We start from the raw sequence: 13,035 nt of genomic DNA on the forward strand, positions 1-13,035 counted from the left end.
TCCTTTCTCATGGCACTTAGCGAGCAATATCTTTGCTCCAAGTATTCCATGACATCAGATAGCTTTTGAATTTCTCTTGTTTTTCTAATTTGGCTCTCATATAATTGCAGAGCCTCTCTGTCAAATTTCCTAGCAGCAGTTGAGCGAATATTACGTCAACTTCATCGGATAAAATTTGCTTTTATTTTAATTAAGTGACAACGGATTCATTGTTGATCATCGGTAAATCAACGATCCGACTTAGTTGCTTGGAAAATAACCGCTCCGATTATTCTCGTACCACTTGGTTAACAGTTCCCAAGCGGCACTATAATTGTCAGCTGAACCTGACAATAGATGAGCTACCATGCTCCTTGCTTCGCCCTTTAACGCGGATTTTTAAATAATTGAACTTAAGAGCCAGACTTAAAACCTCTCTTTTTTCAAATTAATTCCGGTGAATAATTCCACAAACAGATCCCATTCTCTAGGTTCTCCAGAAAATGTGGTACCTGTATTTTTGGCAAACACCGGTAGTTCCTTCTTCACGGGTAACATTCTCAACTTTCAAATTTTTCTGATCGTTATTTTCTCTTCTAATGCTACCAAGGTATTCTGAAGGTCGAACTCCAATTCTTCTATGACCTCTTTAAACGTTTCATTATCTCTGTATGGTTCATGTGTATAAAACTTGGCACACCTGTACCTTCCTGAACAAGAATTTTATTTTCTTAATATACATTTCGCCTGTTCTATTGTCTATCGTACTTAAATCTTTGCTCACCATCTCCAAATATTGCTGGAGATGACGAACCTTTTCTTCAAATTTTCCTGGTACTCAATACGTCGCGTTTTCCTCGCGACTCTCCGTTGCTGACCTCAACATTTTCTGACATTGTTGCATCTGCTTCAATGGTTTCAGAAACAACAGTGCTCTGCCTGCTAGACTCTCCTTGGCTAGTAATTTGGCTGCCATATCTAAACCTCCTCATACTTCCCATCTGTGAAATAGTAGTGTTGAGTTACACCACTCTCTAGCATTTGACTATGGTAACTAATCCATAGCTTCTGTATCTCATTTACTTCGTTAATAATCTTGCTAGTAAACTTACTAGCATCTAACTCTTCTAGCTTTTTTAACCTTTTATGCAACTCGTGTTGCTTCCGCTAATAGTTTTTCAGTTTTTGTGGGGAACATTTGTGTCTTATTCATATATTAGGACACCGGTATAAGTATATAAATATATATAAGTATATAATAATAAAATATTTATAACTATTTAAATTTATATCTTAAATTTATATCGTTGTCCGCCAAGTAGAGTTGTCTGCCGCTGCGTAGCGATAGTTTGCTCGCCTTTTTGTTTTATCTGCTGCTGTTGTCCAGGGCCTATGGGCTCAGGCGGTAACGGTGCCGGTCATCGCACCAGACTTTCTTCTATTGGCAATTTAAGTTCTCCAGCGGCCTCTCCTTTGCAACTATCTTGTTGCTCTGCTGCTGTTGGTAGTTGTCAACTACATATAGTGTATATATACACTAGTTAACTTTTTTTTTGATATTAGGGCTTCAATACGCCACACACCAACTTTATATTTTTATATTGCTTTTTTTTTTTTCACTGGGCTTTGAATTAGCCACACACCAACTTTATATCGTTCGTTTTTTTTTTTACCGCCGCCGAAATTATTGCAGTTGCTCGACTAGCCAAAACTGCCCTTATATACTCGGTCGCACGCACTTTTTATTTATTAAGCAATATTTTGCTTTTATATTATACTCTGTCTCTTACCACTGGTGGGGAAACAAGAGTTTTTCATTTTGCTACCTTTAGCTGATCTTATCATAAGAATTCAGACTTTAAGGAGCTGATTCATTCTCTGAGTCTCTTATCACTGGTGGGGGAAAACTACAGAGTTCCTTTTTCTCGAAGGACCAAAATGAATAGGGATTCCCGGAGAGAAGGAAAATAACCCAATCTTCATTCGTCGAATTCAAAATATGAACTGATTTTATTTACAAAAGAATTGTGTGTACATGAACTCTTAAACACTAGGAGGCGACAATTGTTCTTAAAAATACTTATTCTAATGACCCACGTTTTTCGGGGTTTGAAAATTGTTTGTATTTCATGCTCAGCGTTGGCCACTTGATAACGCGCCGCTGTTGTAATCTTAAGTGTTTTCCACAGAGTGTGGATGCATGTTTTGTTTGGTTTTTAAGCAATAATTGTCATATGAATCTTTATGACTTATTTTTGTGTTATATTTCGTATTTGTTTTCGTTTTGCATATTTCTTGTTGCATCTGATTTGGTGAAGCCATTTCAAATGAAACCGTTGTTTAATCTTAAACATATGACTTGATGTTTTCTTGCAAAACAACTAACTACAAATACTGATTTGGTAATAAGCGAAGCGTTAAATAAAATGCATTACAACAACAACAACTACAATAACAACTTACATACATGAAAAATGTCTGATTTGTTGTCTGGCATATGCAAAGCGTCATAAATGAGGTTGCCTTTTGACTTGCATTGCCTTGGGCGTAATTACATCAACTAATGACTTATTAAATTACAAAAAAACGGCTTACAATTTTATATATATAGATAACTCAACTCCAAATGTATGCCGAAAATAGGAACAAGCTAGAAAAAAAAAGACAATTGTTGAATTGATTTGAGAATGAGATATAGCCAGAGCAATGAACCGAATACAAGCTAAGTTAACTAGTGAAAACTAAACTTTGATTAGATTAAAAATAAAGTAATTGAACTTTATGCTATATGTTTTTTCTTGTACATTTTTAATTTTGACCTACACTTGAGCAATAATGTTAACTTTAGTCAAATTTTTCGGTTAGTTACAAATGGAATTACAAATCGTAAAAAATTGCTTTATGATTTGTTGGCAAATTGTTACAAGAAAATACATACAAAAAAACCAAATGCAATTAGTGAAAAAAAGCAAGAAAAATATGTACAAATGACATTGAAAATTGCGCAAAATATGTACACATTAGCTACTCGATCAAGCCGGTCCAGTCCAGCTAGCAACGAGGCGTGCCTGTCTAGCTGGCCATTGGTGCCAAGCATACTCTTTGGGTTGGGTTTCTCGTCGTCGTTTGATTGAAGGTTGTATATGGCAGCAAGATATGCATAGATCACACACCGTTTCAAACCGAAGGCGTCTGTACTGCTGGAGAGCTGTCATCAGATGCCACAAGATAAGACCTAACCAGACTCCAACTTTAAATCAGACAACACGTGTATTTGGAGTCTCATATTTTCGACTTGATCTTGAGCATGAAATCTACAAAACGAATAGAGAATATCAATAGAATCTTTTGATAAGCGATCATAAATTTCCTTCTCTAAGTAACCAAAGAGGCAAAAACAAGAATAACAATTTGTCATATGGCTAACTTTTGCATTATCAATGTGATTAATGTGGCAAAGAACAGTGAAAAATGCAGGTGCAATAGCACCGGATGAAATTGGATTGCTTTTTCCCTGAAGGCAAAAATTTTCATGGCTCATGGCTTCTTGTTTTGCTTCAGATTTTGATGGTGTTAAGATATTTGAAGTTTTCCTTGTCACTTCTGGACATACTTCAACTTCTTGTTTTGGTTTACGTTTTAATGGCGATAACGTTTCCACGGTTTTACTTTCCGTTTCTGGGGATACTTTAACTTGTTGTTTTGTTCTAGGTTTAAATGGTGATAAGATATTTAAAGTTTTACTGCTCATTTCTGAGGATGATTTAATTTCTTGTTTTGGTTTACGCTTTAATGGCGCAGAACTAGCTTTTATTTGGAGTGTACAAGTGTACAGCTTGGAAGATGATCTCTTTTTAATGGGTTTCTTTGTGCGATGCCGATGAAGCTTCAAGGCGCTCGGTTTTGATTATTGCCTCCTGCTTCATTTGTTTTTTATGCAATTCCGCCTCAAAATCCGTGAGAAGTTCAATGCAATTGCCCATATTTTCTTGGGGCTCCCAAGTGCTCTCCTCCTCAGGATAACCAAACCACTTGATCAGTAGCTGTGGGCGCCCATTCCAAAAGCGCTTTCCAATGATCTTTTCTACGGTGTATTCCACCGGTGAAATTGTCGGCTCAATGCTATTGGGCGTTGATTTGTTGTTAGCCGGTTCTTTTTTAATCGTCTTTACTCTGGCGTGGCCAATTAAACTCACGGATCCAGAGGCATCCCTTTTTAAAGACATTTTTATAAACTTTACGCATTACAAAACTCCACGTTCACAAGTTAATGGGTTGCCAGATGTCTCTCATCAGCGGCTCAGCGGCAGTGCCTTCGAAATCTGGCAGCATCGCTAGAGCTCATAGAAACTATTCTAGTGTTGGAAAACGCGGCAGTTGATCAAATTTTTTCCGCTAGATTTGAAAGTATAGGAGTATCTTCAAGTCAACCCAATTCTCTTCAAAGCATATTATTTTGTTTTTGTGTAGCCATTAAAACTTGTTTTCCTTTTGGAGCAACAAACTGCAGTTAACTTAAGCGGAAATAATGCGGCTGTTGTTGCACTATGAAAATGTACATACCAACAACCATTTTAATTGGCCATTGGCAAAAATACCAGAGCAATATTTAGCTTTTGTTTTAGTGTGTACTTATACATACATACATGCATATTTGTAAATTACAATAATAATTTTATACTATTTTTATTTCACTGCAATAATGTGCAAATCTAGTCTTGGACAACAATGTCATTGGGCATTTGTCCCATCATTGTGCACAATTTACATAAACCCAATGAATGAAATTAAATACCGAAGCCAACTAAATGTGTTAACTGGAACTCAAATAGATAGATGTAGAATTCAAATTTATCATAAGAGTTCGTATTCAAAAAAAGGGTTATACCCCTCAAAATGTACATATATCAACAGGCTTTGTAACTTTATTTCACTTAAATAGTTCTAAAAAAGCCAAACAAAATTATGATCTAAGTTATGATTTATGAGATGAATATGTTTCTAAATACCAAGCGTTTAAAAAATTTGCGTATATCCATGAGTTTTTTATTTACTTAGTTTTTAAGTTAAGTTTGACTCAAGTTTTCATAACACTTTACGCTGTATTCGACATTTTAAAATAAAAATTATTTTATAAACTCATATGTTTCTAATGGTTTATTTACAAATTATTTCCTAGATTTTTTATATGTAACCTGTTTTTGCCAAATTCCTTGCCAAATTCCTTGGACAGTGATGGTAGGATTATCGTTTATGTAGAAAGGGTATTAAATATATGCGTATACTTAAAATATCTGTAATTAAAGTATGTTTATATGCTGTGACAATTTGAACATTTTATATAGAAAAGTCAGTCAGTCAGCAGTTGACAGTTGGCAGCTGGCAGTTAGCGGGGCAGAGAGTCAGTCAACCTGTTATAAATTTTCTGAGCTCAAACTCAAAGGTTGCCGTACAACTTTACGACGTTTCTTTCACTTTCTTTTTATTATACCCTTGCAAAAAGGGTATATTAATTTTGATCAAAAGTGTGCAACGCATAGAAGGAAGCATTTCCGACCATATAAAGTGTAGTATACTTTTAGGGATAAGATTAGGCCACATACTTTTAGGGATAGATTGTAAGTAATTAGAACTTAAGCATAATGTCTAGCTTTAAGTACCGTTAAGGACACTAGCCATAAGACCAATGTAAACGTTCTCCTAAATAAAATACCGGGCTTGCGGATCCAATAAATCACTTCAAGTCAAACCTTGCCTTCGCCTATTTCATGGGGATCCTGCCTAACATTGGCAATAAATAAAAAGGCAATAATAATAATACAAAAAATCCTTGCCATAAGAAAAAAAAGGCAAAGTGAAAAAAAATCAGGACAGACCACATTAACAAATGCCAAAGGATACAAAGGAAGCGCTCCAGAAGGCATTGGAGGAGTGCCCACTGGACGGCCCACGGCCGTTAAGCATAGAAGAGTACCGTGCCAGGCAACCAGCAGCAAGAGCAGAGCTTGCTAGAAGGAGGAGAGAAGAGGACGCACTAACGGCCTTCCCCCTGGTGTTAAGGACGAAGCGTCGAGGTGGCCACCAGGTCCGGTTCCGGAAACAGCGGGCCGCCCTACTGGCCCAAATCAACAACGATCCGCCACCACCCTGGGCGGAAGCATGCAAGCTGTGGAATAAAGTAGACGAGCTGGAAAAGGTGCACCAGAGGACCAAACAGGCGAGACAACAACAGCAACAGAGCCAGATGCAGCGACCAGCAACAGCAGCAGATGCAGAAACAACATAAAAAATTTAACAAAAAACAAAATAGAGAAAAAGTAAAATGAAAAAAAAATAATATATTGTCCGAAAAATTTTTTTTGAATAAGTCTATCATTGCCAAAAATACCCTAGAAAAAAAAAAGAAGAAAAAAAGAAAAATACATATATACACATATATACATATACATGTGCATAATTGAAAAATACACAAAAAGAAAAAAAAACATATATTTATACAATTAAATATTAAATTCCAATCAGCCGCATATACCCCAACATACCCTAACAAAGAGCACATGTCAACCATGTGCACTCAAAATGGCACAAACAACATAAGCACAGTTGTAAAGCTCGCCACGATCAAAGCGAGCTTCTAAAAAAAAAAAAAAAGAGGGCGTCTAACGGTTAGACACGATAAAAGTGAAACCTTCCGTAACACAAACTGAGAGAGAATGAGACGAAAGCAGCATTAGGAGCGGGATAATTATAGGTTCATTATAATATTGCTATAAAGGTCATATTTTATTTTCTTCATTTTATTATTACTCATCCTCAATGTTTTCAATTTCAACAAATGATACGAGTGGCTTATGATAGCTAAAATATGATACAAATGCTTTGGTTTCGATGTTGTCAACATATCTTTGAAATACCGCGTCAATTGTTGTTTTTGATCGTGTTGTTGATTCAGTGCGATTGTTACACATTTTTAAACTGAATGTTGTAATGAGAAAGTCAATTAAAAAAACCGCTGTGTCCAATGCAAAATTTACGTTAAAATCGCCACTTAAAATCATTGGAACTTTATCGTAATCTTTTCTAAGTATCCGCGATACTTCTGGTGTATACTTTATTAAATTTTCATGAATGAATTCCGTGATGCTATTTATTGATTGATTGGGTGAAATATAAATTGCCACAATTAAAACTGTTTTTCCATTGCTCAATCTGGTTTCGCATGCACATATTTCTCCCACTTTAGAGAGCTGAACAGACAGTGATTCTAGTTGCTGTGCATTCATTCATTATATATTTTGTGATACATTTTTATTTACTTTTTATACCCTTGCAGAGGGTATTGTAAAATTGGTCAGATGTTCGTAACGCACAGAAGGAGGCGTTTACGACCTGAGAAGCTGAGTTGATATAGCCATGTCCATCTGTCCGTCCGTCTGTGCGTATGCGTTTTACTCAGCCGTCTTAAGAGCTATCGGGATGAAATCTTTTTTTGGGGTTTTTTATTACCCGGGTAAGATAAAGTATGAAAATCCTTAGGATCGGACCACTATATCATATAGCTCTAGAAGAAAAAATTTTGCGGACATGGCTATATCAACTCAGCTTCTCATGCTGATCAAGAATTTATATACTTGATGGGGTCGTAAACGCCTCCTTCTGTGCGTTACGAACATCTGACCAATTTTACAATACCCTCTGCAAGGGTATAAAAAGTAAATAAAAAGTAAATAAAAATGTATCACAAAAAAATATATAAATATATAAAAAGCATTATGAATAAAAAGCATTATCAAAAACTTCGACCAAGCTGGGAGTCGAACCCCGGCCGCCCGATCGCCAAGCGAGCACACTAACTACAGAACACGACGGCAATTTGCAAAGTGTCGACGTGGCTCTGTTGTTAGTGTGCTCGCTTGGCGATCGGGCGGCCGGGGTTCGACTCCCAGCTTGGTCGAAGTTGCCGTCGAGTTCTGTAGTTAAGCACGCATCTCATTTTTGCATCTCATTCTCTCGCAGGCTAAATACTATAAGATCTATATGTGTCTCTTTTTAGTGTCGCTTTTTCGTTTCATCGAGTCTCAAATCACTCTCAACGATTCTAAAGAAGTTTTCACTTCAAAAAAAGCTCAAGTAAATTCCACAAAGCTTGCAAGCACACACAAAGCTTTCTGATCGCAGCAAGCTCCACAAGATCAAAACTGCCCAATAACGAAGTCTAAATACCCTATAAGAAAAATTACAAAATTTTTTTTGGAAATAATTAAATATTAGAAAATAGAATTTTAAACAATTTAAAAAACAATAACAAAGAAAAATGAAGTAAGTAAGTCGTCTCGCCGACTTGGGTATACCATACACCACGTGAAACAAATATTTAAAATTTCGAAAACCAAATGTATGTCTACTAAATTGTTTTAACATGCCTCGTACCATTTGCTATCTCGCTCACTCTACAAACACACGAGCACTCTAGCGCCGCCCCTAGCCAACGGCCAATTCTGCCCGTATGGATCGCGTAGCAAAATACGTTCGTACGTATGTTTTGCATGTTTCTAGTCCGATTTCAATCAAATTTGATAGTTTGATAGAAATAGATAAGATTTATTAGTCTGCCAAATTTGATAGCGATGGTCAAAAAATTGCAAGAGCCAATCGGTTTTTTTTAAATTATGGAGGCGGAAGTGGGCGTGGCAACATATTAAAATATATATATTCTGCGTAGATAATAAGCCAGTACACATACTAAATTTGGTGACTTTAGCTTTGTTAGTTTTCGAGAAAATCAGTTTTGTTTAATTTTCAGGGGCAGAAATGGGCGTGGCAAAATTTTTAAATAGTCAATATCTGCGCGTTTATTAAGCTAGCTTACATACCAAATTTAATGTCGATAGCTTTCATAGTTTTTAAGAAAATCAGATTTATGTAAATTCCGGGGGCGGAAGGGGGCGTGGCAAAAAGTTGGAACAAGTTTTTTTTGCGCGCTAACTAAACAAGTATATAACTTAAATTTGATGTCTCTATCTGTTGTACTTTTTAAGAAAAACAGTTTTATTTAAATTCCGGGGGCGGAAGGGGGCGTGGCAAAAATTTGAAGCAAACTCGATAAGCGTACATACTACACGAGACTGCATACCAAATTTGGTGGCTCTAGCTCTTATAGTCTCCGAGATCTAGGTGTTCATACGGACGGACAGACGGACGGACGGACGGACGGACAGACGGACATGGCTAGATCGACTCGGTTTTGATCCTGATCAAGAATATATATACTTTGTGGGGTCGGAGATGCTTCCTTCTGCCTGTTACATACATTTTGGCGACTTTAATATACCATTTCACCCTATGGGTGTATGGTATAAAAAATAGAAGAATCAGAAAATGAAATAAATCAGAGAACAAAATTATTTAAATTAAAATAAGATAAAACCAAAAGTAATGTAAACACCTATTTATTAAGTAAAAAGGGTAAAGATTAGTTTGTATTGGTCGGATTTAATCTTTGGGTTTTGCGCAGATGCAACTTGCTCGTTGCATCGCCGGAAGAGAAGAGAAGCCGTCTCTCAACCTATCGAGGACTTATCGCTAACCATCGATACTTATTACTGACAATCGATACTTATTACTAACAATCGATATATGCATGAGTATTTAACAGACTTTAAATAATTGGAATCTTACAACTCGGCCGTCCTGACGAGGAATCGACCTCGATTCCAATTGGTAACAACGGAGGGGGTAAATAAGAATCTTAAGTGGCTGGGGGAGGCGGAAGTGGCCGGTGTGATGGCGGCTGCGGCAGTCGATACGGAGGGCACTAAAGCGGGCATCTCTTCCCATGGGTCCGCGTCGGGACCAGTGGCGGGGGCGGCGAGAGAGGCCGCAGCCCGCATGGCAGACATATAGTCGGCGGGTACAGCAGTGGCAGCGGGTGCAGCGGCGGTGGTTACAGCAGTGGCAGCGGGTGCAGCGGCGGTGGGTACAGCAGTGGCAGCGGGTGCAGCAGTGGCAGCGGCGGCAGGTACCGTAATGGATGCGACAGCAGCGGCGGCGGGTACAGCGGTGGCAGCGGCGGTGGGTACAGCAGTGGCAGCGGTGGTGGGTACAGCAGTGGCAGCGGGTACAGCAGTGGCAGCGGGTACAGCAGTGGCAGCGGCGGCGGGTACAGCAGTGGCAGCGGGTACAGCAGTGGCAGCGGCGGCGGGTACAGCAGTGGCAGCGGCGGCGGGTACAGCAGTGGCAGCGGTGGTGGGTACAGCAGTGGCAGCGGGTACAGCAGTGGCAGCGGGTACAGCAGTGGCGAATATAGCCGCAGCGGGGCCGGCAGGGGCGAGTATGACGGCAGTTGGCACAGCAGGAGCGAGTATGGCAGCAGTTGGCCCAGCGGCGGCGGGCCCGGCAGGGGCGAATGTGGTATCAGTTAGCCCAGCAGGGGCTCGTATGGCGGCAGTTGGCCCAGCAGCGGCGGGCCCGGCAGAGGCGAGTATATCAGCAGTTGACCCAGCGGCGGCGGGCACGGCAGGGGCGAGTATATCAGCAGTTGGCCCAGCGTCGGCGGGCTCGGCAGGGGCGAGTATGTCAGCGGTTGGCCCACCAGCGGCGGGCCCGGCAGGGGCGAATGTGGCATCAGTTAGCCCGGCAGGGGCTCGTATGGCGTGTGTCAGCAGTCGGCACAGCGGTTCTCGCTACTGCAGCGGTAGTCACAGCAGTGGGTGCACTAACAGCGGTGGGCGTGGAGGCGGCCGTCCTAGATGTGGAACGTGTGGCGTGCCGTGTCCCGAAATATGTATTCTTTCGGGTGGTCATCCCACTTCTGAGTTGTAAACACCTATTTATTAAGTAAAAAGGGTAAAGATTAGTTTGTATTGGTCGGATTTAATCTTTGGGTTTTGCGCAGATGCAACTTGCTCGTTGCATCGCCGGAAGAGAAGAGAAGCCGTCTCTCAACCTATCGAGGACTTATCGCTAACCATCGATACTTATTACTGACAATCGATACTTATTACTAACAATCGATATATGCATGAGTATTTAACAGACTTTAAATAATTGGAATCTTACAGTAACAAAATTTCAATGGACCAGAACATAGAAATATTGAAAGAAAATTTCAGAAAGCATACAAGTGCCTAAATAAAACAATTTATATACACCTTATTTAGTGCTTATTTAGCACCTTGAAACTATCTTCGTCGGTTACAATAGAATAAAGAGTAGCAGTACAGACATATACAATGAATCTAGCAGTAAAAGCTTTACTGAGCTAATATACAGTTTAAATAAATAACTAATAAGTATAGCAACAAAACATAATATAAAATTCACAATACCGGTAGATTCGAATCTAGAAGCAACTTTTGAACCTCTAGTAGCAAAAGACACAGAAGAACCAGCTGTAAAAGATAACCCAGGAGACATTCAAGATAAACCAGCTGTAAAAGATAACCCAGGAGACATTCAAGATAAACCAGCTGTAAAAGATAACCCAGGAGACATTCAAGATAAACCAGCTGTAAAAGATAACCCAGGAGACATTCAAGATAATACAAAACCAAAGATGGTGCAAACAAAGATTGAATTTCTTAATACAGCTTCTAAGCTGATTCAGGAGTATGATGGTGGAGTAGAAACAATTCAAAGTTTCATAGATTCACTGGAATTAATCAATGAAATAAAAGCAGAACATGAAGAAACAGCTATTAAAGTCATAAAAACAAAACTAAAATGGGACGTTAGACTACTAGTTACTAATGAAAACACTATAAATGGTATAATCCAAACATTAAAGAAAGAAATTAAGGGTGAAACAGTTCAGGTAGCAGAGGCAAGATTAATGAATTTAAAACAAAATGGCAAGAACGCAAATTCATTTATGTCAGAAATAGAAAATCTTACTAAATCATTGAAACGCGCATTCATAACAGACAACGTAAACCCTGAAACAGCAAAGAAATATGCAACTCAAACAGCAGTGTAATCAATCATAAAGAACTGCGATAACGAAAGGTCAGAACAATAATAGAGCAGGCAATTTTACTGAAATGAATGATGTTATAGCTAAATTTGTAAATACATCTACAAATATAGAACAAGATCACAGCGTGTTTTATACTAAAAGAAACAATTACACAAATAGGAACTCGTACAATAATAATAGAAATTATAATAATAATTACCAAAATAGAAACCCAAATGATAATACTAACTATAACAATACTAGGAATTACAATAACTATAGTAATAATTATAATCGAAGAATTTAGACTCTATAGTGCTCTCTTTATCTTTTAACCCTTGTGCACCCCCAATATCTCGCTTTCTTATTATTTCTGGACCTCAGAGTGAGTTATATATTCTAATACCAATACATATCTCATTTTTATTTGTTTGGTTACTAATTCATCTAATTAACTCATAATGCCTGTCTGTTCGGTTAAAAATTGTTTGCAGCCCGCCCCACCCCTGAATAGTTTATTTACTGTTGGTTGTGTAAAACTACAGTACATGTTAAGTGCGCCGGCTTTACATGCAGGGTAAAGGATCTTTTAGATCAAAAAAAGGGTCTCAAATGGGGATGTGAGTCATGCCGTATCGTGGAAGATGAAATGGAACTTTTCATGCGGCAAACAAAGGATAACCTGATGAGTCTGTCCGCCAGTTTTCTTAAACTCTCGCAAGAGTTTAAAGCTGTCGAGTCTCAGTTTAGTAGTTTAACGCTACTGACTGAGTCTCGAAAGCGTAAGAAGGCAGGAGAACAGACTTCTGATTTGTCCTTGTGTTTGCCGGTCTCCACATCTATATCGGTTCCGACGCCTTCTCAACCAATGCAAACTCCAATTCCGCAGACGATGTCTGTAGTGTCCGTTTTGTCTGGGCAAGAATCTACACCCATGGATTTTGCCGATAGGGATTCTAGTGATAGTAGTGCCGGAATGCCACTTGTTGCAACTGATGCTACAATTAATGCGGTAGCTGATGCAATACCTGCAACGCCGAAACCATTGGTGGGAGTGCCACCTAAAAAACACATTTTTGTTTCGAGACTTCTCCCTGATGCTA

The 13,035-nt window shown here is 38.8% G+C and overlaps 1 protein-coding gene across 1 annotated transcript; it reads right to left on the reverse strand.

Moving 5' to 3' along the window:
* Window positions 1-3,833: 3,833 nt before the first annotated feature.
* LOC26529783 (heterochromatin protein 1) lies at window positions 3,834-4,205 on the reverse strand. The gene has a single exon (XM_047012496.1). It carries the CDS (start codon window positions 4,203-4,205, stop codon window positions 3,834-3,836), a length of 372 nt encoding a protein of 123 aa, XP_046868452.1.
* Between the last annotated feature and the right edge of the window lie 8,830 nt (window positions 4,206-13,035).

This window comes from Drosophila willistoni, unplaced genomic scaffold (assembly GCF_018902025.1).
Source record: "Drosophila willistoni isolate 14030-0811.24 unplaced genomic scaffold, UCI_dwil_1.1 Seg150, whole genome shotgun sequence".
Taxonomy (NCBI): Eukaryota; Metazoa; Arthropoda; class Insecta; order Diptera; family Drosophilidae; genus Drosophila; species Drosophila willistoni.

Coding starts and splice junctions, on each gene's coding strand:
- LOC26529783 (XM_047012496.1), bottom strand. CDS start 4,205: ATGTCTTTAAAAAGGGATGCCTCTGGATCCGTGAGTTTAATTGGCCAC.